The sequence below is a fragment of the Oncorhynchus nerka genome, linkage group LG9b (assembly GCF_034236695.1).
Source record: "Oncorhynchus nerka isolate Pitt River linkage group LG9b, Oner_Uvic_2.0, whole genome shotgun sequence".
NCBI lineage: Eukaryota > Metazoa > Chordata > Actinopteri > Salmoniformes > Salmonidae > Oncorhynchus > Oncorhynchus nerka.
The window spans coordinates 3,660,975-3,688,599 of NC_088424.1; the positions used below are offsets into that span (position 1 = coordinate 3,660,975).

A 27,625-nucleotide genomic window follows, 5' to 3' on the forward strand; every position below is an offset into this window, starting at 1 on the left:
ACAATTTGTTTTCTGAGGTCTTGGCTTATTTCTTCTGATTTTCCCATGATGTCAAGCAAAGAGGCACTGAGTTTGAAAGTAGGCCTTGAAATACATCCACAAGTACACTTTCAATTGACTCAAATGATGTCAATTAGCCTATCAGAAGCTCCTCAAGCCATGACATTATTTTCTGGAATTTTTCAAGCTGTTTAAAAGCACAGTCAGCTTAGTGTATGTAAACTTCTGACCCACTGAAATTGTGATACAGTGAATTATAAGTGAAATAATCTGTCTGTAAACAATTGTTGGAAAAATTGCTTGTGTCATGCACAAAGTAGACAACTGACATATTTTATTAGAGTTAAGTAATGTCAATAAAATATGGTAAATAAGTGTGAACCAGTAATGGGCAGTCACTACCATCATGGGACTTCATTGTTTTATTCAGTGTTTAGTGTAGTGTGTAGTGCATTTCATCTATAAAAAAGAATATTGAATAAAGTCGGAAAAATAGACTATTGGAATGAAAGAGAGCGGTTGTTATCAGCCTTATGGAAATGATGGATGTCTTTGAGTGCCTCCTTGTATTGTACAGCAGGTTAGCCAGACAGACATCTACCACATCACAGTAAAACAACTAATCTAGAGTCTAGATTGACCCTTAACCCTATCTCAGCTCATTTCAGATATAGGTATGGTTTGTTTTTTTAGGATGATCCTTAGTTTACCAGTTTATTTGTTTAGTTTATTGATAGTATAAAAGACAGATCGTTCAACTTCTCTCTACTCTGACTGAGAGAATGTCCTTCAAAATGAGCGATAGAACAAGAGAGATGATGAATATTTCAATACCTTATTTTAGTCAAACGTATGTCGTAAGGATGAGCTTTGGTTGTGGAATTGTAGGGCACTGTATATGTTGGGTAACACGACTTTACACTGCAAAAAATAAGGTGCTTTGTGGTTATATATAGCATGTTCATTAATTGTTGGGAAACATGGGAAACAGTGTTTAAACCCTTCACAATGAAAATCTGTGGAGTTATTTGGATTTTTAAGAATTATCTTTGAAAGACAGGGTTTAGTAGGGGGAAACGGTACTACCTAAACTTGTCCAATACAAATACATATTTTTGTTTTCTTTTGTAAACCATTTTGCAACTGTTTGCTCTAATAAACACAACCCAGGTCATACACATTACCTTCCCATCTTTACTGTGAAGGTCCTGGCTCTTGTCCTGGTCGGATGACAAACGATCGATGCTCTCCTCTGTAGTGGCTTCAAGGTCAGTGGAATCAGACAATGCCAACCTCTTCTTGGCTGAGAGAGAGACAGAGAGACAGAGAGAGAGAGAGAGAGAGAGAGAGAGAGAGAGAGAGAGAGAGAGAGAGAGAGAGAGAGAGAGAGAGAGAGAGACAGAGAGACAGAGAGACAGAGAGAGAGAGACAGAAAGAGAGAGACAGAGACAGAGAGACAGAGAGACAACAACAACAAACAAAATAACAATCACAAGCAAAAACGTGAAACATAACCCATTTCTTACATACAAATGAATAGTACATAATATTTTTATAGCGCTTTTCTCAGACCAAAAAAACTGAAACATGGAATTCAAACTTGGCTGCTCTCCACACTCGCTGGAGTCACAGCACACACGACAATCTCTAACTGATTCAGCCTCAGCAGAGAATGTCACCACTGTGCAAAGATGAAACAGTATGCCAGTCACACCTGGCAAGGCGTCTGCCCCCTCTGCGTCGGCAGTGCTGGTGTCCCCTCCATCCTCTGAGATCTGTTCCCCTGTCTGCTGCAGGGTCAGCTGGTGGCACACGTCAAAGGCCTGGCCCACCGTCCGCACGATGCGCATGGCCTGGGACTGGAGGTGGGCAGGGGGAGGGGGGAGAGGGAGGAGTGGGGAGAGGGAGGTGAGTTGACGGAGTGACGGGGGAGAGAGGTAGGTGATGGGAGGGAGGAGAGGGGAAAAAGAGAGGAGAAGGGTAGGACAGAGACAGGATCAGGTGTGGAGAAAGGGGGAAGAGGAAGGAAGGGAAGAGGGGGTAGTGGGATGGAGATAAAAGGAGAAACATTTGAAAGAGAGGGAGATAGAAAGAGGGGGGAGTGAGGGATGGAAATAGGAAGAGAACAAAAAGCACAGTAATTCAGCGACGTAGCCTTACTGATCTACTGTAGAGGTGCATGCTTTCGTTGTAACGGATTGGTTCATTCTAGAGCCGTTTTTCCTTGAGTTATCTACAGTTATATACAGTTATATATGTCACGTGTGACCATGTGTGGAATCCAGGTGAGTCTGAAGACACGCAGGTGCGCGTAACGATGGTGACAGGTGTGCGCCATAACGTGACAATATACAGATATATATATATATATATATATATATATATATATATATAGTTATACAGTGCATTCGGAAAGTATTCAGATACCCTTCCCCTTTTCCAAATGTTGTTACGTCACAGCTTTGTTCTAAAAATGATGAAATAACAAACAATCTACTCACAATACCCCACAATGACAAAGCAAAAACAGGTTTTTAGACATTTTTGCAAATGCATATATAAAAACCAAGAGATACTTTATTTACATAAGTATTAAGACCATTTGCTATGAGACTCGAAATTGAGCTCAGGTGCATCCTGTTTCCATTGATCATCCTTGAGATGTTTCTTCAATTTGATTAGAGTCCACCTGTGGATTATTCAATTGATTGCTGTCTATATAAGGTCCCACAGTTGACAGTTCATGTCAGAGCAAAAACCAAGCCATGAGGTTGAAGGAATTGTCTGCAGAGGTCCAAGACAGGATTGTGTCGAGGCACAGATCTAGGGAAGGGTACCAAAAAATGTCTGCAGCATTGGTCCCCAAGAACACAGTGGCCTCCATGATTCTTAAACGGAAGAAGTTTGGAACCACCAAGACTCTTCCTAGAGCTGGCCGCCTTGCCAAACTGAGGGGGAGATGGGCCTTGGTCAGAGAGGTGAACAAGAACCCGATGGTCAGAGCTCCAGAATTCCTCTGTGGAGATGGGAGAGCCTTCCAGAAAGACAACCAGATGGAAGTCACTCCTCAGTAAAAGGAGTGCCAACACGCTTGGAGTTTGCCAAAAGGCATCTAAATGACACTTGCCATGAGAAACAAAATTCTCTGGTCTGATGATACCAAGATTGAACTCTTAGTCCTGAATGCCAAGCGTCATGTCTGGAGGTAAGCTGGCACCAGTGAAGCATGGTGGTGGCAGCATTATGCTGTGGGGATGTTTTTCAGCGGCAGGGACTGGGAGACTAATCAGGATCGAGGGACAGATGAACGTAGCAATGTACAGAGAGATCCTTGAGGAAAACCTGCTCCAGAGTGCTCAGGACCTCAGACTGGGGCGAAGGTTCACCTTCCAACAGGACAACAACCCTAAGCACACAGTCAAGACAATGCAGGAGTAGCTTTGGGACAAGTCTCTGAATGTCCTTGAGTGGCCCAGCCAGAGTGGCCCATCCATCCTGACATAGCTTGAGAGGATCTGCAGAGAGGAATGGGAAAAACTCCCCAAATACAAGTGTGCCAAGCTTGTAGGGTCATACCCAAGAAGACTCAAGGATGTAATCGCTGCCAAAGGTGCATCAACAATGTACTGTGTAATGTGCTATGTAAAGTATGTAGACTGTATAACACTATTTTTTTCATTTTCAGTAGATCTTTTTATTGGCATGGCCACTGCTGAAATTGAACCCACAACCGTTGTGAAACCAGCACTGTGCTTCAACCAACTGAGCCACATGGATGACAAGGTCAACACTAAGATTCTGGGGATACTATAAACCGTAGACAGTGATCCATGGGAAACCACATGAAGTCCATTAAATCAAGCCTAGTATCATCGGTTCACCCTCCCCTCCAATGGGAAAAGTTCGATCTGGAAGCCTGAGATAAGAGCTTCAAGGCTGGAGTCATCTGAATGGCAAGACTACACTGCACAGGATTACAGCCTGTGTCTCTGTTCTCTGGTAAGTGAAGATGGTGGGTGGTACAGCTTGAAGATGACATTAAGGACAGAATTAAAAGCCTCTTTCTTCCCACCTCACTTAGTGACTGCGTCCTAAATGGCACCCTATTCCTTACGCAGTGCATTACATTTGACCAGGGCCCATAATCCCCAATAGGAAATAGGGTGCCATTTGGGATGCAGGCACTCATTAGTATGCTGCTTCACTCAGTCACTGTCTACAGTACATGACTGGTATCCATGGTGAAGTGATGAGAGCCAACCTCATTGGTGGTGTTGCTATCCAGGCTTTTGTTATGCAGAAATGTATCGCTGTTCCATATGCAGCTATGGGGTAGTCGCGTGCCATTCATTTTCCCAATAATTTTTCTTGCATGCAGGGTTGTGTGAAATTGAAATTCATCAGGTGGGTGTACTGTGTATAAAATGTGTATGCACTATGTTCATGTAGATCAGAAAAAAATGTGTGTGCGTGCACAGCGTGTGTGTATGTGTTAGTATAGACTAAGCCCTCGACGATCCCTATTGATCCATGAGTCCCAAGTAAAATATAATGCATCATGGCACATTCTCTATACCCAGCCCCCTTCCCTCCCTATTCCCTGCCCCTTCCCTAAGCAGCTGCTGCCACGATCTGATACCCTGTAGAAATAAGCGGATTATATATCACTGATCTGGAACCTGTGGATATCTTTAATCTCATACTCAGCCCACTCCCATAGAGATACACCCTTCTTATACATATAATCATCACATAGAACATTCAGTTGAAGTAAGAAGTTTACATACACTTAGGTTGGAGTCGTTAAAACTCATTTTTCAACCACTCCACAAATTTATTGTTAATAAACTATAGTTTTGGCAAGTCGGTTAGGACATCTACTTTGTGCATGACACAAGTCATTTTTCCAACAATTATTTAAACACACTGTATCACAATTCCAGTGGTTCATAAGTTTACATACACTAAATTGACTGTGCCTTTAAAAAGCTTGGAAAATTCCAGAAAATGAAGTCATAGCTTTAGAAGCTTCTGATTGACATCATTTGAGTCAATTGGAGGTGTTCCTGCGGATGTATTTGTAACGGTTGTCATCTTCCTCTTCTGAGGAGGAGTAGGAAATATCGGACCAATATGCAGCGTGGTAAGTGTTCGTCATATTTATTCCACTGAACACAGAAAACAAACGAACAAGCGAATAAAGAAAACCCGAAACAGTCCCGTATAGTGAAAAACACTGAGACGGAAAATAACCACTCACAAGTGGTGTGGGAAAACATGCTACCTAAGTATGGTTCTCAATCAGAGACAACGATTGGGAATCATACCAGGCCAAACACATAGAGATAGAAAACATAGAACACAAAACTCTGACCAAACTAAAATAGAGACATAAAAAAGGAACTAAGGTCAGGACATGACAGTATTTCAAGGCCTACCTTCAAACTCAGTGCCTCTTTGCTTGACATCATGGGAAAATCAAAAGAAATTCTGGTTCATCCTTGGGAGCAATTTCCAAACGCCTGAAGTTACCACGTTCATCTGTACAAAAAATAGTCTGCAAGTATAAACACCATGGGACCACACAGCCGTCATAACAGGAAGGAGGAAGGAGACGCGTTCTGTCTCCTAGAGATGAACGTACTTTGGTGCGAAAAGTGCAAATCAATCCCAGAACAACAGCAAAGGACCTTGTGAAGATGCTGGAGGAAACAGGTACAAAAGTATCTATATCCACAGTAAAAACGAGTCCTATATCGACATAACCTGAAAGGCCGCTCAGCGAGGAAGAAGCCACTGCTCCAGAACCGCCATAAAAAGCCAGACTACGGTTTGCAACTGCACATGGGGACAAAGATCGTACTTTTGGAGAAATGTCCTCTGGTCTGATGAAACAAAAATAGAACTGTTTGGCCACAATGACCATCGTTATGTTTGGAGGAAAAAGAGGCAGCCTTGCAAGCCGAAGAACACCATCCCAACCATGAAGCATGGGGGTGGCAGCATCATGTTGTGGGGGTGCTTTGCTGCAGGACTGTTGCAATTCACAAAATAGATGGCATCATGAGGGAAGAAAATTAGGTGGATATATTGAAGCAACATCTCAAGACATGAGTCAGGAAGTTAAAGCTTGGTCGCAAATGGGTCTTCCAAATGGACAATGACCCCAAGCATACTTCCAAAGTTGTGGCAAAATGTCTTAATTGAACCTCTTTGGGCTAGGGGGCAGTATTTTCACGTCCAGATGAAAAGCGTGCCCAAAATAAACTGCCTGTTTCTCAGGCCCAGAAGCTCGGATATGCATATAATTGGTAGATGTAGATGGAAAACACTAACGTTTCTAAAACTGTTAAAATCATGTCTGTGAGTATAACAGAACTTATTTGGCAGGCGAAACCCCGATGACAAACCATCCAGGAAATAAATTGAGATCACTGTGTTTTCAATTAGTTTCATATGGGGAACTAGATTTATGAGGCACCTGGTTGCAGCTCCTATGGCTTCCACTAGCTGTCAACAGTCTTTAGAAATTGGTTGATGTTTTTTCTTTCCTTTCTGAGTGTCAAACCAAGTGTTCATTTTTGTTTGGTGCGCATGACCTGGAACTCGCTCCACTTTCATTTTATCCACTATTGAACACAGTATATTCCGTCTTAAATTTGATCGATTATTTACGGTTTAAAATACCTAACGTTAGATTAGGAAAGTTGTTTGAAATGTTTGGACCAAGTTTACAGGTAACATATTAGATACTTTGTAGTCATGTTGGGCGAGTTGGAACCAGTGTTTTTCTGAATCAAACGCGCCAAATAAATTGACATTTTGGGGATATAAAAAGGAATTTATCAAACAAAAGGACCATTTGTGATGTTTCTGGGACATATTGGAGTGCCAACAGAAGAAGATCTTCAAATGTAAGGGATGAATTATATCGTTACTTCTGACTTTCGTGTCGCACCTGCTTGGTTGAAATATGATTTTCATGTGTTTCTATCGTGGGGTGCTGTCCTCAGATAATCACATAGTTTGCTTTCGCCGTAAAGCCTTTTTGAAATCTGACATGGTGGCTGGATTAACAAGAAGTTAAGCTTTATTTTGATGTATTGCACTTGTGATTTTATGAAAGTTAAATATTTCTAATAATTTAATTTGAATTTTGAGCTCTGCAATTTCACCGGATGTTCCGCTAGCGGAACGTCTAGCCGTAACAGGTTTTAAGGACAACAAAGTCAAGGTATTCGAGTGGCCATCACAAAGCCCTGACCTCAATCCTATGGAAAATGTGTGGGCAGAACTGAAAAAGCATGTGCGGGCAAGGGGGCCTACAAACCTGACTCAGTTATACCAGCTCTGTCAGGAGGAATGGGCCAGAATTCACCCAACTTATTGTGGGAAGCTTGTGGAAGGCTACCTGAAACATTTGACCCAAGTTAAACAATTTAAAGGCAATGCTACCAAATACTAATTGAGTGTATGTAAACTTCTGACCCACTGGGAAAGTGATGCAAGAAATAAAAGCTGAAATAAATAATTCTCTCTACTATTTTGACATTTCACATTCTTAAAATAAAGTGGTGATCCTAACTGACCTAAGACAGGGAATTTTTACTCTAATAAAATGTCAGGAATTGTGAAAAACTGAGTTTAAATGTATTTAAGTGGTGTGTAGGTGTGTAAGTAGGTGTAGGTGTGTAAGTAGGTGTATGTAAACTTCTGACTTCTACTGTATACTGTAGAATTATAGGATATCTAAGGTCTTACCTTCCTCTTGGATTTGAAGACATTACAACGGAACATGTTGCTCTTTCCATCTCTTGCAATGTAACTGAAGATCTTCAAGTCCTGGGCGTCATGTGACACATAGAAAATCCTAAATGGGACGGGAAGTATCTTGATCACGAGAATTTGATTGATTTCAATCTGAACTACTCAATCAAAAATCATCAATGGGTTTGTATGGACATAGCAAAGAAGTCTTAAAGAGGGTTATGTTTGAGGGCAATTGGTGCCTGTCTTTACCTGTAGATGGGGTCTTGTGTTATCATGACTGTATTGTCATCCCAAGACCACTCTTTCCTCTGGAACACAACCACAGAGTGACAACACTTACGCAACGCTGTAATTCACTCCTATGACTTATGACTTAGGGTCAGTGTTTCAACTATAAAAACACGTATATATGGAGGTTCTTCAACTTTTTCCATCTGCAGAGTCACAAGATGAGGGACCTTGCAGCTTCTATGAAGAACAGAGAGCTATGGCATTCGATCATTCCTCAAATCACCACATTTCACAACCATAAGCCATTCCGCCTCCATACGCAAAGGAAGCCTGTCTGACCATAGAACCGTCTTTTCATCACTGATGATTCATTTTCCTTTTGATTTACTGCATCTGGAAAATAACAGTTGTACACTTCACACTGGTGGAAACATTTAGTAACTCTAGCCCTTCAATTTGATGGGCTAAGAAATAACAGTTTCAGTTTCTTGTATCATTGACCTTGGTGCAAAATAATAGTTGATGTACAAAAGTACAAATGAAATGTATCCACTCACTACTGTGAGTGTAGAGAGTGGCTCCTGAGTGGCACAGTGGTCTAAGGCACTGCATCTCAGAACAAGAGGTGTTACTGCAGTCCCTGGTTTGAATCCAGGCTGCATCACATCTGGCCGTGATTGGGAGTCCCATAGGGAGGCGCACAATTGGCCCAGTGTCGTCCGGGGTAGGCCATCATTGTAAATAAGAGTTTGTTCTTAACTGACTTGCCTAGTTAAATAAAGGATAAATAAAAGGAACTTACTCTGGATAAGGGCATCTGCTAAGTGGCTAAAATGTTGACGTGAGTTTTCACTATGAGCACAAGACAGTCAAGCTCATTCAAATGTAGGAAAAGGCACACATTCTCCAATAGAACAATTCATAATCAAGACCAACATGTTGGTAGCTACTCTGACTTCATCAGGTATTTCATATTTTGAAGGGGACTTACCTTTTTCTTTTTTCGCAAAACCACCCTTACACCATCCGCAGACACGATGATGTTGACTTTCTTCTTCTTGATGTTCTTCAATTTGAATTCATACTGTGGGGGGAAATGTAAATTCCATAGATTTGTACATGAAACTGGAATATAAAATGATCCACACAAGCTTACGGTGTATAGCCTAGGGGTGACATCATGGTCTTTGTGTGTGTATCATGTCATTATAGTTTGCACATAACCACAGAGCAGGGTTGGAGTAAATTCCATTTCAATTCATTCATATTCAGGAAGTAAACTTAGACTCCAATTCCAATTTTCTTCAACCTTCTCAGAGATACAGTTCCTGTAGAGATGTAAAGGGATGGAAACATATGCATTAAGGCAGGGAGTGAGTACTTAAGTATTTACCATCGTTGTCCCTACAAGACACCATCTGCTGCTGAGAGTAAATCAACGTTTGGGTCAACACAAAGTTGCCTAAGGCTGAAGAAGACGGGAAAAGTCAGATGGTAGAGCTGGCAAAGTCTCCAGCATCTAGGTTCCCCCTCCCCTCAGAGTGCATTAGACATGAAGGAAGACTCGGCAGTGTGCAGCGCTTTTATTCTTGCCTTTGAGTAGTTAGAACCGTTCTCGCTGCCTCACTGCAGTCAAAGGGACCAGACATCTAAACGACAAATACTAATCTAAAATAAACATGTTTTCCCCAAATGAGGAAACACAACATCAGAAGTCGAATTGATCAAATGAGGACTTTTATCAAAAGCATTTTTCCCATCTACCAAAACGCTCATCAGGATTCTCTCATGTCAAAGGTTTGAAGATTCTCCATGCTGCTCTTCTTTTCCTATAAAAATGCATGATATTCTGCCTGTTCTATTGGCTGACTTTTTACTTCATTTTTAGTATTGGCCTATGGACTATTTTATGAAAGGGTGGCTACTTTGAAGAATCTCAAATATAAAATATATTTTGATTTGTTTAACACTTTTTTTGGTTACTTACATGACTCCATATGTGTTATTTCATCGTTTTGATGCATTCACTATTATTCTACAATATAGTAAAAATAAAGAAACTTGACTTCGTCAACCATTTTGAAAAGAAGGTCGACGACATCCGATCCTCGTTTGCTAAGTCAAACGACACCGCTGGTTCTGCTCACACTGCCCTACCCTGTGCTCTGACCTCTTTCTCCCCTCTCTCTCCAGATGAAATCTTGCGTCTTGTGACGGCCGGCCGCCCAACAACCTGCCCGCTTGACCCTATTCCCTCCTCTCTTCTCCAGACCATTTCCGGAGACCTTCTCCCTTACCTCACCTCGCTCATCAACTCATCCCTGACCGCTGGCTACGTCCCTTCTGTCTTCAAGAGAGCGAGAGTTGCACCCCTTCTGAAAAAACCTACACTCGATCCCTCCGATGTCAACAACTACAGACCAGTATCCCTTCTTTCTTTTCTCTCCAAAACTCTTGAACGTGCCGTCCTTGGCCAGCTCTCCCGCTATCTCTCTCAGAATGACCTTCTTGATCCAAATCAGTCAGGTTTCAAGACTAGTCATTCAACTGAGACTGCTCTTCTCTGTATCACGGAGGCCCTCCGCACTGCTAAAGCTAACTCTCTCTCCTCTGCTCTCATCCTTCTAGACCTATCGGCTGCCTTAGATACTGTGAACCATCAGATCCTCCTCTCCACCCTCTCCGAGTTGGGCATCTCCGGCGCGGCCCACGCTTGGATTGCGTCCTACCTGACAGGTCGCTCCTACCAGGTGGCGTGGCGAGAATCTGTCTCCTCACCACGCGCTCTCACCACTGGCGTCCCCAGGGCTCTGTTCTAGGCCCTCTCCTATTCTCGCTATACACCAAGTCACTTGGCTCTGTCATAACCTCACATGGTCTCTCCTATCATTGCTATGCAGACGACACACAATTAATCTTCTCCTTTCCCCCTTCTGATGACCAGGTGGCGAATCGCATCTCTGCATGTCTGGCAGACATATCAGTGTGGATGACGGATCACCACCTCAAGCTGAACCTCGGCAAGACGGAGCTGCTCTTCCTCCCGGGGAAGGACTGCCCGTTCCATGATCTCGCCATCACGGTTGGCAACTCCATTGTGTCCTCCTCCCAGAGCGCTAAGAACCTTGGCGTGATCCTGGACAACACCCTGTCGTTCTCAACTAACATCAAGGCGGTGGCCCGTTCTTGTAGGTTCATGCTCTACAACATCCGCAGAGTACGACCCTGCCTCACACAGGAAGCAGCGCAGGTCCTAATCCAGGCACTTGTCATCTCCCGTCTGGATTACTGCAACTCGCTGTTGGCTGGGTTCGCTGCTCTGGCCCCCCAATGGTGGAACAAACTCCCTCACGACGCCAGGACAGCGGAGTCAATCACCACCTTCCGGAGACACCTGAAACCCCACCTCTTTAAGGAATACCTTTGATAGGATAAAGTAATCCTTCTCACCCCCCCCCCCCCCCCTTAAAAGATTTAGATGCACTATTGTAAAGTGGCTGTTCCACTGGATGTCTTAAGGTGAACGCACCAATTTGTAAGTCGCTCTGGATAAGAGCGTCTGCTAAATGACTTAAATGTAAATGTAAGAAACCCTTAAATGACTAGGTGTGTCCAAACTTTCTACTGGTACTGTATATCTTAAGCATAACAGATGGCACAATTTTATTGTTTATTTATTTATTTACGGATACCCAGGGGCACATTCCAACACTCAGACATAATTTATAAACAAAGCATGTGTGTTTTGTGAGTCCGCCAAATCAGAGGCAACAGGGATGACCAGGGATGTCCTCTTGTCCTGCTAAGCATTCAAAATGTAATGAGTACTTTTGGGTGTCAGGGAAAACGTATGGAGTAAAAAATACATTATCTTCTTTAGGAATGTAGTGGTGTAAAAGTAGTACAAAAAATACAGTAGATAGTAAAGTACAGATACCCAAAAAACGACTTAAGTAGTATTTCAAAGTATTTATTTTACTTAAGTACTTTACACCACTGCCTGGCAATGTGGTGCCAGGACAACAACCTCTCCTTCAATGTCAGCAAGACCAAGGAGCTGATCGTGGACTTCAGCAAACATGGGCAGGTGCACAGCCCCATTCACTTCGATGGGGCCGCAGTGGAGAGGGTCAATACCTTCAAGTTCCTCGGTGCCCACATCACTGAGGATCATGGTTCTCTCCCACCGGCACAGTTGTGAGGAAGGCACGGCAGTGTCTCTTCTCCCTCAGGAGGCTAAAACGATTTGCCATGGCTCCTGACATCCTTACAACCTTTTACAGCTGCTCCATTGAGAGCATCCTGACTGGTTGTATCACTGTCTGGTATGACAACTGCACCACCCTCGACAGGAATGCCCTACAGAGGTTGGGGCGGATGGCCCAGCGCATCACTGGGGGTGAGCTCACAGCCTTCCAGGAAGTACATGCCAGGCAGTGTCTGAGAATGGCCCTAAAAATGGCCAAAGACTGGCCACCCGAGACATGGACTGTTCTCCATGCTCCCGTCAGATGGTGGAGACGGTACCGGTGCATCAAGGCTCAGACCAACAGACGGTACCAGTGCATCAAGGCTCAGACCAACAGATGGTACCGGTGCATCAAGGCTCAGACCAACAGACGGTACCAGTGCATCAAGGCTCAGACCAACAGATGGTACCGGTGCATCAAGGCTCAGACCAACAGATGGTACCCATGCATCAAGGCTCAGACCAACAGATGGTACCGGTGCATCAAGGCTCAGACCAACAGACGGTACCAGTGCATCAAGGCTCAGACCAACAGACGGTACCAGTGCATCAAGGCTCAGACCAACAGACGGCACCAGTGCATCAAGGCTCAGACCAACAGACGGCACCAGTGCATCAAGGCTCAGACCAACAGACTCCTAAACAGCTTCTATCCCCTGGCCATAATATTGTTAAATACAACCACTACACTGCTGTTCATTGATTATTGATTTCCATTACCATTAGTATCTATCTATTTATCCTGCTACTGGTCACTATTACTCCTGTTTACATGCATGTATTACCACTAGTATATTATCTTAAGTATTCATATATTCTTGCTACCAGTTACTTTCCAGCCCTGTTCACATGTATATCCACCTATCACGTCTACACTGTCACTCTAACAAACACTTACACACACACAATCGCCACCAGACACACACACCCACTCACCACTTATGCTGCTGCCATACTGTTTACTACATACTGTACTGTTTAAACATACTGTTTCTTATTTCTTATTGTTCGTGTTTTCTTTCTTTCTTATATATATATATATATATATATATATATATATAGATAGATAGATAGATAGATAGATAGATAGATAGATAGATAGATAGATAGATTTTTTTATTAAACTATTTTGATATTGATTACTGCACTGTTGGGTAGAGCAGGCAACTTAAGCATTTCACTGTACTTGTGCATGTGAAAATACAACGTATAGAAATGGTCCCTCTCTGGGTGTCATTGAGGGACTGGCCGACCTCTGTGTGACACAGACGCATCACTAGATTAAATGTAACATTTGGCTCTCCCAGCTGACTCTGCAGCAGTTAAATCCTCTCTGTAACACTGTAATACTCTGGCCCACTGCAGTATCCGTTAATGCCAGACACCATTGCCATCTCCGTCTCATCTCTCCAGAGGAGTGGATGTCTCTTAAAGAGATGGTTAGGGGTATTGGTTTTAAGATTTAGAAAGAGGACTCTTCAAAAAGAGATGGTTAGAAATATTGGTTATATAAGATTGGAAGAGATGGCTGGTTTAAGGCCTTCCCACACTGTACATCGGATTCAATATTTTACTATTATTCTGTCACACTGTGCGATGTTGTCCAATTAAAATCTTGATATCAACCTGGCTAGATTGTATGATTTGCTTAAATTCTATCGCCACATTCTGCGATTGGCTTGCGAGGCTATTTAATCTGCGCATGTGCCAGCACCCGCAGCACAAGCTTCCCAAGTGAGTTCGGAAAAACTGAAAATATGCATCTTAGAAATAGTTTTCACATACGAACTCGGAATCAAACAGGCTTCCCAAAAGTAACATGGTTTCTATGGTAGAATGTTCATTTTGATTGCCATTCTTTACATTTATTTGCCATGTCAACAAGAGTATTAGGGAAATCAGTATTCTTGCAATGCATGCAAATGTTTTTATCAAACTATTTAATTCATATGACAACTCCCAATAATCATAATATTGTGTGCCTACTCAGAGCCGACCGTGTTCCCATTGGTCAGTCACATCGCTTGTAACACCCGGAACACTACACTATAAATGCTAAAACGTTCTGACTGCCATAACTTTGTCCGAGCCTACGACCGCACATAGTGTTATTTAATCGGCAGACCTAGACTTTAGCTGTGTTCGAATAGTCATACTAACCTCACTAACAGTATTATTTGTGATGTAAATTGAGTATGTATTAGGCTTATTGGTCATAGTATGGATTTAGTTAGTATGCCAAAAGTTCCCGGATGTCGTATTAAATTCGCCAAAATACAAAGTATACAAACAGTGGACACTATTTCCGTGCTTTTAGGGCCCATAATGCTATTCTTCAGAAAATGGGCGTGGCTTCACGTTTTCAGATTTGAAGAAAATGGCAGAAAATATGCAGCCGAATTTCGAGGAGAGAGGATACAAATTCATTGCTTTAACTAATTTTGAAAAATGCTAAGATGTTGAGCAATGTAATAAAGTAATGATTTTTTCAAATAAGTTACGTTGGCTGACAATTTGTTATCTACGCTATCCTTACGAACCGCATAGCATTACAGCTGTATGTACCAGTATGTTAGATACTTACTTAACGTTAGTTGACTACTAAATACATCGAACTTGCCAGGCAGTATATTAACTATATGCTATCTAACTAACTACCAAATGTTTATTGACTTGGTTATTCACGTCATTCTTAGCTAAGTGGTATAGGTGTGCGTTCTCAATGGACATGGTTAATTCTGGCTATCTACTCCGATTTCAGAGCACACTTGTCTGAGTGTGCAAGAGCGCAGAATAACTGGTGAATTTACAAACGCTCAACACCCGTTAAATATGGCCGGTGTCAGTAAACGTCGGCAAAAAAGCGTAATTAAATTGTTGCCAGCAGCAGTTACTGTCACCAATGCTCTGGATAACATAAAAACAGCCTAACCAGCTCTGCTAGGGTGATTAAATTGGTCAGAGTGAGGTGTTCTCTCATTTGTGTCTGGTAGTAGCTAGCAAGTTAGCCAGTTATCTTGGGTGCTTGACTGCCATTGTAAGGTCAGAACACTCGGATCAACCCTACTCTTTGACCAGCGTCCACTGTGCTCTCTGAACGCTTGGAGAGCAAAACACTCTGAATTTACAAACGGACAATCTAACAAAGCTCTGAATTTACGAACGCCCAGAGCGCACTTTGAGTGCTCCCTGGTACTCCAGATTGAATTTAGGAACACACCCGAAAATGTAAAATGTCTAGCTAGTAATTTATGCTAACAAGCTAACAAGAGGTTGCATAGCAAAAGCGAAGCACTAGTATGCTCAACTGAAACGATAGTTCATTTACAGTATACTAAAATGAACTAATGGTATTAAGTATGTAGTATATACTCATTAAGGGTGCGCTCGTAAATTCACTCTGGCTATCTACTCTGATTTCAGAGCACTTGTCTGAGTGTGCAAGAGCGCAGAATAACTGCAACACCAGTTGAATATGGTCGATGTCAGCAAAAAAAGCGTAATTAAATTGTTGCCATCAGCACAGTTACTGTCACCAATGCTCTGGATAACATAAAAACAGCCTAACCAACTCTGCTAGGGTGAGTAAAATGGTCAGAGTGAGTTCTTCTCTCATTTGTGTCTTGAATTAGCTAGCAAGTTAGCCAATTAGCTTGGGTGCTTGACTGCCGTTGTGAGGTCAGAACGCTCTGATCAACCCTATTCCTCAGCCCGAGCACCTAGTGTGCGCTCTGAACGCTCAGAGAGCGAAAAACTCTGAATCTGACAACGCTCTGAATTTATGAACGCACCCTAAGTATGTAGTATACAGTATGTTAGTATGGGTATTCGAGCACAGCTGCTGTCACACTAAACGAGCCAAGATGTCCGACAATCATTTATGAACCTAAGAATTTGCCCACGACGTGGACTTTTTGTCTGTGTCCGCAAAAACGTGGCATAAGACTGCTAAAATCGTAGTCTGTGGGGGCCTTTAGACTGTTATTTTAGTCTTATAGCCTTAGAATATTATGATTGACTTGCAATATTTGATAAGAGGCAATGTCATTCTGTTTTATATGCAGATACCATACCAATGTGAGAGAGTAGAATATTAGTATCTTATTAAACATATATTTGCGTGCATGCACACACACACATACAGTCCAAGTTTTGAAGGGCATTGCAGTATTCCATATATATAGCGAAAGTATTTTTTCTGGAAGGGAGAGAAATGCATTTAATATTATGGCTCACAGATTGTATTGTTGAAAGTGTCTTACCCTTATCCTTCTCATTGCAGCCACTATCTCCATTCGGCTATTTGGACGACCGACTTCCAGACTGCCAATGTACTATAATGTTTACAAAGTTATGAGACGTCATTAGTAATTCAAGTAGCCTATCGATATCTTCAACTCTTACTCTGATCTCAACTGCTTCTTGTCAAAAGGAGTTCACTATACATTCTGAATAAATTGTTAAGGTACTGTAAATTGATTTGAATAGCAAACAAGTTGGTATATAGCTTAATAAAATGAATTAATATATGTCAAAAGCGCACCTATAATCTAATACAGTACATTTAGAATTCAATTAACAAGCACAGCGTAATATTACCGTACGATTAAAATAAAACATGTACATATATCCTCATTACATTGTACTGTCATAACATTTTGGAAGAATGTCATTTTAGATATCAATTCATGATTTACTAAGCGCGACGCCGGGTCACTCCTGTTATCCTTAACTACATTGTTGGCCCACATTGATAAGCGGTTACTGTCGTTTATAGCCTACTAGGTAACCTTACCTTTGCCTCAAAGCAGACCCCATGCTGAAATGCCGCCTCGTTGTGCATGGGGATCCTCAAGTCCTGTGCATCATCCACTAAATTATACTTGGTTATCCCTGGCATCGCCCTTCCGATACACGACTAGTCCGACTCTAGTTTTATGCCAACGCTATTAGAATACTGTAAATACGCGCATCTCGCTCAACACTCACGAAGGTCTTTGATTGGTTAGTCGCCTTTGGAATGGAACCACTATGTTAACACAATATGCGTCTAGCGGTCCAATTTTATACAGTCCGAGATAGAATATCTGCCGCTCTAGTGCTGTTTTGGATGACGCACAATTCTCAAGGGCCGGATTCGATTATGCTGAGGTGCAGGGCACCGGTCTATGGCCCATGAAGGAAACGGGCAAAAGCGGTGAGGGAGGAGTGTACATCTCAAATTGAACCGTAATCTGCGCCAGTGTAACGCAGCATGGTGCATCGTCCAGAAACATACATCTATTTTCCATTAAATGTATGTTTGAATTGTCAAACTAGTTGTCATTGGGAAGGCAGATAACATGATTTTATCAAAATCAAATCACACTGACGTGAAAACTCAGAATCGTACTCATTACCATGTCACTTTTGTTTTGAGCCGACTTTGCCGTGTGCTTTGAATTGGGCACCTGGCTCACGCCGGGGAGGCAACCCGGTTCTAAAACGAACGCAATCAAATTTCACCCGGTGCAAAACACGCCTACCCGGGGTCCCGAGACAGATTAATCGAATCCCCTCAAGGCAAGGTTGTCCTTTTTTCCTGTTTTGGCCATAAATAAAAACAACAGGTGATGTGCAGTTTACGCGCGTGCCAAATCAAATCCATTTTCATTTGCCACATGCGAAGAATACAACTGGTGTATACTTTACCTTGAAACGCTTGCTTACGAGCCTTTCCCAAGAATGCGGTGTTTAAAAATAACAATGAAAAGCAAAAAGATTAACAAGAGGGAAAAAAGATAAGAATGGAGCTACAGTGAGGACTGCACCAGCACCAGATCATTGTGCTGTGGTATTTGAGGTAGATAAATTACCAGTCAGAAGATTGGACACACCTACTCATCCTTGGGGTTTTCTTTATTTTGACTATTTTCTACATTGTAGAATAATAGTGAAGACATCAAAAATAGGAAATAACACAAATGGAAAAATGTAGTAACCAAAAAAATCTATATTTTATATTTGAGTTTCTTCAAAGTAGCCACCCTTTGACTTGATGACAACTTGGCACACTCTTGGTGTTCTCTCAACCAGCTTCATGAGGAATGCTTTTCCAACAGTCTTGAAGGAGTTCCCACATATGCTGCGCACTTGTTGGCTGCTTTTCCTTCACTCTGCGGTCCAACTCTTTCCTAACCATCTCAGTTGGGTTGAGGTCAGGTGATTGTGGAGGCCACGTCATCTAATGCAGCACTCCATCACTCGCCTTCTTGGTCAAATAGCCCTTACACAGCCTGGAGGTGTGGTGGGTCATTGTCCTGTTGAAAAACAACTGATAGTCCCACTAAGCGCAAACCAGATGGGATGGCATATCACTGCAAAATGGTGTGGTAGCCATTCTGGTTAAGTGTGCCTTGAATTCTAAATATTTCACAGACAGTGTCACAAGCAAAGCACCCCCACACCATCACACCTCGTTCTCCATGCTTCAAGGTGGGAACCACACAATGCGAGGTAATCCGTTCACCTACTCTGCGTCTCACAAAGACACGGCGGGTTGGAACAAAAAAATCTCAAATATGGAATCATCAGACCAAAGGACATATTTCCACCAGTCTAATATCCATTGCTCGAGTTTCTTTGCCCAAGCAAGTCTCTTCTTATTGGTGTAATTTTGTAGTGGTTTCTTCCTTTGCAGTAATTCGACCATGAAGCCCTGATTCACCCAGTCTCCTCTGAACATTTGATGTTGAGATGTGTCTGTTACTTGAACTCTGAAGCATTTATTTGGGCTGCATTCTGAGGTGCAGTTAACTCGAATGAATGTATCCTCTGTAACTCTGTGTCGGTCCTCATGTGAGCCAGTTTCATGATAGTGCTTGATGGTTTTTGTGACTGCACTTGAAGAAACTTTCTACGTTTTTGAAATGTTCCGTATTGATTGACCTTCATGTCTTAAAGTAATGATGGACTTTCTTTTTGCTTTGCTTATTTGAGCTGTTCTTGCCATAATATGGACTTGGTCTTTTACCGAATAGGGTTATCTTCTGTATACCACCCCTATCTTGTCACAACACAAATGATTAGTTCAAATGCATTAGAAAGGAAAGAAATTCCACAAATTAACTTTTAAAAAGGCATACCTGTTAATTGAAACAAATTCCAGGTGACTACCTCATGAAGCTGATTTAGAGAATGCCATAGTGTACAAAGCTGTCATCAAGGCAAAGGGTGGCTACTTTGAAGAATCTCAAGTATAAAATATATTTTGATTTGTTTAACACTTTTTTGGTTACTACATGATTCCATATATGTTAATTCATAGTTTTTAAGTCTTCACTATCATTCTACAATGTAGAAAATGTTAAAGAATTAAGAAAAACTCTTGAATGAGTATGTGAGTCCAAACTTTTGAATGGACTGTGTGTACATGAAGGCAGGGTAAAGAGACTAGGCATCAGGATAGGAAATAATAACGGTGCTTTGAGAGACTAGTCACCTCCACCTTACCTGTCACCCTAGATCCACTTCAATTTGCTTACCGCCCCAATAGGTCCACAGACGATGCAATCGCCATCACACTTCACGCTGCCCTATCCCATCTGGACAAGAGGAATACTTATGCAAGAATGCTGTTCATTGACTAGCTGTTCAGAGTATCATCAGCAAATGAGTGTCAGCAGCAATTTTGTTCTGAAATTCTACACATTTTGCCATGGGGCAAAGAGAAAAACTGTGCTGTTTTACAGCTTATTTCCTGCAATTCTACACATTTTGCCATCTAGTGGAGAGACATTTTTGAATTATAAAGCAAATTCTGTGCAATTCTATACGTTTTGTGATGACTTATACCATGTTAATATGATATCTGAGTCAGAATGACCAACGACATGCCTGGTCGGTATTCGTCCACGATTACAAGTTTAGATACAGTGCGTTCGGAAAATATTCTGACCCCTTTTAATTTTTTCCACATTGTTACCTTACAGCCTTATTTTAAAATGGACTAAATAACTTTTTTCCTCATCAATCTACACACAATACCCCACAATAACAAAGCAAGAACATTGTTTTTTTTTGCATATGTATTAAAAATAAAAAACAGAAATACCTTATTTACAAGTATTCAGAATCTTTGCTATGAGACACAAAATTGAGCTCAGGTGCATCCTGCTTCCATTGATCATCCTTGAGATGTTTCTACAACTTGATTTGGAGTCCACCTATGGTACATTCAATTGATTTGACATGATTTGGAAAGGTACACACCTGTCTATATAAGGTCCACAGTTGACAGATCAAATCAAATTTTATTTGCCACATACACATGGTTAGCAGATGTTAATGCGAGTGTAGCGAAATGCTTGTGCTTCTAGTTCCGACAATGCAGTAATAACCAACAAGTAATCTAACTAACAATTCCAAAACTACTGTCTTATACACACAAGTGTAAGGGGATAAAGAATATGTACATAAAGATATATGAATGAGTGATGGTACAGAGCGGCATAGGCAAGATGCAGTAAATGGTATCGAGTACAGTATAAACATATGAGATGAGTATGTAAACAAAGTGGCATAGTTAAAGTGGCTAGTGATACATGTATTACATAAAGATGCAGTAGATGATATAGAGTACAGTATATACGTATACATATGAGATGAATAATGTAGGGTATGTAAACATTATATTAGGTAGCATTGTTTAAAGTGGCTAGTGATATATTTTACATCATTTCCCATCAATTCCAATTATTAAAGTGGCTGGAGTTGAGTCAGTGTGTTGGCAGCAGCCACTCAATGTTAGTGGTGGCTGTTTAACAGTCTGATGGCCTTGAGATAGAAGCTGTTTTTCAGTCTCTCGGTCCCAGCTTTGATGCACCTGTACTTGTCACGCCTTGGTCAATATGTTTTGTGTTTTCGTTATATATTTTGGTCAGGCCAGGGTGTGACATGGGTTATGTGTTGTGTTCGTATTGGGGTTTTATAGCATTGGGATTGTGAATGATTAGGGGTGTGTCTAGTTAGGCTTGGCTGCCTGAGGCGGTTCTCAATCAGAGTCAGAGTCAGAGTGAATCAGAGTGATTCTCGTTGTCTCGGAATGGGAACCGTATTTAGGTAGCCTGAGTTTCACTTTGTATTTTGTGGGTGATTGTTCCTGTCTCTGTGTAGTGTTCACCAGATAGGCTGTAATAGGTTTCACGTTCCATTTGTTGTTTTTGTATTTATGAGTCATTTCATGTATCGTTCCGTTTTCCTTCATTAAAGATCATGAGTAACAACCACGCTGCATTTCGGTCCGACTCTCTTTCCACAAACGAAGAACGACGTTACAGAATCACCCACCCTACACGGACCGAGTGGCGTGGTTACAGGCAGCGACAGCAGGAGCGAAAGGAGGCACTTACGAGAGCTGAGAGACGCTGTTATGAGGACGTTATGGACAGCAGAAGCATGGAGTATACAACGTGGGATGAAATAGACAGGTGGGCGGTCGACCCAGAGAGAGAGCCGGAGCCCGCCTGGGATTCGCTAGAGCAGTGCGAAGAGGGCTATAGGCGAATGGAGTTAGAGAAACAGACACGGCGGCGCAGAGCGAAACCCGAAAGTCACCCCAAAAAATGTATTGGGGGAAGGGGGCTCAGAGGGGGAGTGGCTGAGTCAGGAGATAGACCTGAGCCAACTCTCCTTGTTTATCGTGAGGAGCTAAGGAGGAGACCAGAACCAGAGCCGGTGTTAGAGGTGAGCGAAGCAGAGACTGTGAAGGAGTTAATGGGGAAAGTGGAGTGGAGAGTAATGAGGGAGTTGCTAGCTTGGTGCTATAGATACGATATTCGTCCGACGGATCGTGTTGGGGATTTGATAGCACCTGAGTTAGCGCTCCATACTCAACCTGAGGTGCGCGTTAGTCGGCTGGTGAAGTTGGTGCCAGCCTCACGCACCAGGCCTCCTGTGCACATCCCTAGCCTTGCACGTCCTGTGCCAACACTGCTCTCAAGATCTCCAGTACGCCTTCACGGTCTAGCCCATCCTGTGCCACCTTCACACTCCAGTCCTCCAGTGCCAGCACCACGCACCAGGCCTTCAGTGCGCCTCGCCTGTTCAGCGCAGCCAGCGCTTTTCTCCTCTCCTGCGCTGCCGGAGTCTCCCGCCTGCTCAGCGCCGCCAGTGCCGCCAGTCTGCCCAGCGCCGCCAGTGCCCCCAGTCTGCCCAGCGCCGCCAGTGCTCCCAGTCTGCCCAGCGCCGCCAGTCTGCCCAGCGTCGCCAGTCTGCCCAGCGCCGCCAGTCTGCCCAGCGCCGCCAGTCTGCCCAGCGTCGCCAGTCTGCCAGGATCCGCCAGAAGTGCCAGTCAGCCAGGATCCGCCAGAGGTGCTGTCAGTCTGCAAAGAGCTGCCAGTCTGCAGGGTGCTGTCAGCCTGCATGGAGCAGTCAGAGCTGTCAGTCTGCATGACGCAGCCAGAGCTGCCAGTCTGCAAAGAGCTGCCAGTCTGCAAGGAGCTGTCAGTCTGCAAGGTGCTGTCAGTCTGCATGAAGCAGCCAGAGATGTCAGTCTGCAAAGAGCTGCCAGTCTGCAGGGTGCTGTCAGCCTGCATGGAGCAGTCAGAGCTGTCAGTCTTCATGAAGCAGCCAGAGCTGCCAGTCTGCAAAGAGCTGCCAGTCTGCAAGGAGCTGCCAGTATGCAAGGAGCTGTCAGCCTGCAAGGAGCTGTCAGCCTGCATGGAGCAGTCAGAGCTGTCAGTCTGCATAGAGCAGCTAGATCCGCCAGTCAGCCATGATCTTCTAGATCTGCCAGTCAACCAGATTCTTCCAGATCAGCCAGTCAATCAGTCTCTTCCAGATCTGCCAGTCAACCAGAATCTTCCAGATCTACTAGTCAACCAGAATCTTCCAGATCTGCTAGTCAACCAGAATCTTCCAGATCTGCTAGTCAACCTGAATCTTCCAGATCCGCCAGCCAACCAGGATCTACCGGAGCCTACTACCTGCCTGAGCTTCATCTCAGTACTGGGCTTCCTCTCAGTACTGGGCTTCCCCTCAGTCCCGGGCTGCCCCTCAGTTCCGGGCTGCCCCTCAGTCCCGAGCTGCCCCTCAGTCCCGAGCTGCCCCTCAGTCCCGAGCTTCCCCTCAGTCCCGAGCTGTCCCTCAGTCCCGAGATGCCCCTCAGTCACGAGCTGCTCCTCAGTTCTGTGGGGTTCTGGGTGAGGACTATTAGGCCAAGGTCGGCGGCGAGGGTGGATTATCCCAGGACGTGAAGGGGAGGAACTAGGACATTAAGGAAGTGGGGTCCACGTCCCGAGCCGGAGCCGCCACCATGGACAGACGCCCACCCGGACCCTCCCTATGGTTTTGAGGTGCGTCCGGGAGTCTGCACCTTAGGGGGGGGGGGGGTTCTGTCACGCCTTGGTCAATATGTTTTGTGTTTTCGTTATATATTTTGGTCAGGCCAGGGTGTGACATGGGTTATGTGTTGTGTTCGTATTGGGGTTTTATAGCATTGGGATTGTGAATGATTAGGGGTGTGTCTAGTTAGGCTTGGCTGCCTGAGGCGGTTCTCAATCAGAGTCAGGTGATTCTCGTTGTCTCGGATTGGGAACCGTATTTAGGTAGCCTGAGTTTCACTTTGTATTTTGTGGGTGATTGTTCCTGTCTCTGTGTAGTGTTCACCAGATAGGCTGTAATAGGTTTCACGTTCCGTTTGTTGTTTTTGTACTTATGAGTTATTTCATGTATCGTTCCGTTTTCCTTCATTAAAGATCATGAGTAATAACCACGCTGCGGTCCGACTCTCTTTCCACAAACGAAGAACGACGTTACAGTACTGACCTCGCCTTCTGGATGATAGCGGGGTGAACAGGCAGTGGCTCGGGTGGTTGTTGTCCTTGATGATCTTTATGGCCTTCCTGTAACATCGGGTGGTTTAGGTGTCCTGGAGGGCAGGTAGTTTGCCCCCGTTGATGCGTTGTGCAGACCTCACTACCCTCTGGAGAGCCTTACGGTTGTGGGCGGAGCAGTTGCCGTACCAAGCAGTGATACAGCCCGACAGGATGCTCTCGATTGTGCATCTGTAGAAGTTTGTGAGTGCTTTTGGTGACAAGCCAAATTTCTTCAGCCTCCTGAGGCTGAAGAGGCGCTGCTGCGCCTTCTTCACGATGCTGTCTGTGTGGGTGGACAAATTCAGTTTGTCTGTGATGTGTATGCCGAGGAACTTAAAACTTGCTACCCTCTCCACTACTGTTCCATCGATGTGGATAGGGGGGTGTTCCCTCTGCTGTTTCCTGAAGTCCACAATCATGTCCTTAGTTTTGTTGACGTTGAGTGTGAGGTTATTTTCCTGACACCACACTCCGAGGGCCCTCACCTCCTCCCTGTAGGCCGTCTCGTCGTTGTTGGTAATCAAGCCTACCACTGTTGTGTCGTCCGCAAACTTGATGATTGAGTTGGAGGCGTGCGTGGCCACGCAGTCGTGGGTGAACAGGGAGTACAGGAGAGGGCTCAGAACGCACCCTTGTGGGGCCCCAGTGTTGAGGATCAGCGGGGTGGAGATGTTGTTGTCTACCCTCACCACCTGGGGGCGGCCCGTCAGGAAGTCCAGTACCCAGTTGCACAGGGCGGGGTCGAGACCCAGGGTCTCGAGCTTGATGACGAGCTTGGAGGGTACTATGGTGTTAAATGCCGAGCTGTAGTCGATGAACAGCATTCTCACATAGGTATTCCTCTTGTCCAGATGGGTTAGGGCAGTGTGCAGTGTGGTTGAGATTGCATCGTCTGTGGACCTATTTGGGCGGTAAGCAAATTGGAGTGGGTCTAGGGTGTCAGGTAGGGTGGAGGTGATATGGTCCTTGACTAGTCTCTCAAAGCACTTCATGATGACGGAAGTGAGTGCTACGGGGCGGTAGTCGTTTAGCTCAGTTACCTTAGCTTTCTTGGGAACAGGAACAATGGTGGCCCTCTTGAAGCATGTGGGAACAGCAGACTGGGATAGGGATTGATTGAATATGTCCGTAAACACACCAGCCAGCTGGTCTGCGCATGGTTGCAGGCCGTGACAGTGGCACTGTATTGTCCTCAAAGCGGGCAAAAAAGTTATTTAGTCTGCCTGGGAGCAAGACATCCTGGTCCGTGACGGGGCTGGTTTTCATTTTGTAATCCGTGATTGACTGTAGACCCTGCCACATACCTCTTGTGTCTGAGCCGTTGAATTGAGATTCTACTTTGTCTCTATACTGACGCTTAGCTTGTTTGATTGCCTTGCGAGGGAATAGCTACACTGTTTGTATTCGGTCATATTTCCGGTCACCTTGCCCTGATTAAAAGCAGTGTTTCGTGCTTTCAGTTTCACGCGAATGCTGCCATCAATCCACGGTTTCTGGTTTGGGAATGTTTTAATCGTTGCTATGGGAACGACATCTTCAACGCACGTTCTAATGAACTCGCACACCGAATCAGCGTATTCGTCAATGTTGTTGTCTGACGCAATACGAAACATATCCCAGTGCATGTCAGAGCAAAATCCCAGCCATGAGGTAAAAGGAAGTGTCTGTAGAGCTCCGAGACAGGATTGTGTCGAGGCACAGATCTGGGGAAGGGTACCAAACTATTTCTGCAGCATCAAAGGTCCCCAAGACCACAGTGGCCCCCATCATTCTTAAATGGAAGAAGTTTCAAACCACCAAGACTCTTCCTAGAGCTGGCCGTCCAGTCAAACTGAGCAATCGGGGGGGAAAGGGCCTTGGTAAGGGAGTTGACCAAGAACACAATGGTCACTCTGACAGAGCTCCAGAGTTCCTTTTTGGAGATGGGAGAACCTCCTTGAACAGGCCTAAGCAATTCCAGACCATGGGGGCCTGATTGGTGTCACACTTTTTCCCCATCCCTAGCAAACACACCTGATTTAAACTAATTGCATTTTTAACTGAAGATCATGATTAGTTGATTATTGGAGTCAGGTGTGTTAGCTGGGGCTGGGGCAAAAGTGTGACAGCAATCAGTTCGCCGAGGACTGGAGTTGTCCAGGCCTGTTCTAGGAGGACAACCATCTCTGCAGCACTCTCCCAATCAGGTCTTTAAACCTGTTTTGCTTCGTCATTATGAGGTATTATGTGTAGATTGATAAGGGGAAAAAAAGTTTATTCAATTTTATAATAAGGTTGTAACGTTACAAAATGTGGAAAAAGTCAAGGGGTTTGAATACTTTCCGAATGTACTGTAGCTGGTTAGACTAACGACCAATCAAAAGTTGTTAGCTGACATGGCTAATTGAGTGACTGTCAGTGACTGACATAACAAGCAAAAAACTGCTGATGAACAACCAAATTTCAAAGTTGAACCTGGTACTTTCTTACTCTTAATGGTAAGTTGCAACCACGACTGTTGCTTATGCCTGGAACCGGCCCTGTGTATATATACACTGAGTATACCAAACATTAGGAACAACTTCCTAATATTGAGCCTCCCCCCTCTGTTTTGCCCTCAGAACAACCTCAATTCGTTGGGGCATGGACTCCACAAGTTGTCAAAAGTGATGATGCTGGCCCATGTTGACTCCAATGCTTCCCACAGTTGTTTCAATTTGGCTGGATGTCCTTTGAGTGGTGGACCATTCTTGATACACACGGGACATACGGGAGCGTGAAAAACCCAGCTGCGTTGCTGTTCTTGACACTAACCGGTGCGCATGGCACCTACTACCCTACACCATTCAAAGGAACTAAAATATTTAGTCTTTCCCATTCACCCTTTGAATGGCACACATACACAATCAATTGTTTCAAGGCTTAAAACTCTGTCTTTAACCTGTCTCCTCCCCTACATCTACACTGATTGAAGTGGATTTAACAAGTGACATCAATAAGGGATCAAAGCTTTCACCTGGATTCACCTGGTCAGTCTGTGTCATGGAAAGAGCAGGTGTCCTTAATATTTTGTACACTCAGTGTAATTTAGTGAGTGTGTGTAGGGTCAGTGTAGATAGTCCAGGTAACCATTAAGGAACTCTTTAGCAGTCTTATGGCTTGGAGGTAGAAGAGCCTGTGACAAATGAGGGAATGGGGGATACCTAGTCAGTTGCACAACTGAATACATTCAACCAAAATGTGTGTTCCGCATTTAACACAACCCCTCTGAATCAGAGCGGTGCGGGGGGCTGCCTTAATCGACATCATCGGCGCCCGGGGAGAAGTTGTAATTGAGGGTTAACTGGCATGCTCAAGAGCAGAACGGCAGATTTTCCCACCTTGCCACCTCAGGGATTGAAATCAGCAACCTTTCAGTTACTGGTCCAATGCTCTTAACCGCTTGGCTACCTTCCTCTCACCGTCTAATGCTGCATTCAGAACAACTAGGAACTTGGGGAAAAAACGAGCTCCGACTGGGAACGATCATCAAACTCGGGAA

The 27,625-nt window shown here is 43.9% G+C and overlaps 1 protein-coding gene across 1 annotated transcript in view; it reads right to left on the bottom strand.

Annotated features, from left to right (window-relative positions):
• LOC115114864 (carboxyl-terminal PDZ ligand of neuronal nitric oxide synthase protein-like) overlaps window positions 1-17,327 on the bottom strand; it is a 31,795-nt gene extending 14,468 nt beyond the window's left edge. Inside the window, exons 1-7 of the mRNA XM_029643356.2 lie at window positions 17,046-17,327; window positions 16,513-16,584; window positions 8,993-9,085; window positions 8,020-8,078; window positions 7,762-7,870; window positions 1,715-1,859; window positions 1,185-1,303 (exon numbers count right to left, since the gene is read on the bottom strand). Of these exons, the coding sequence (XP_029499216.1) occupies window positions 1,185-1,303; window positions 1,715-1,859; window positions 7,762-7,870; window positions 8,020-8,078; window positions 8,993-9,085; window positions 16,513-16,584; window positions 17,046-17,150 (702 nt within the window). The 5' untranslated portion in view covers window positions 17,151-17,327. The remainder of the gene's footprint in view (window positions 1-1,184; window positions 1,304-1,714; window positions 1,860-7,761; window positions 7,871-8,019; window positions 8,079-8,992; window positions 9,086-16,512; window positions 16,585-17,045) is intronic.
• Between the last annotated feature and the right edge of the window lie 10,298 nt (window positions 17,328-27,625).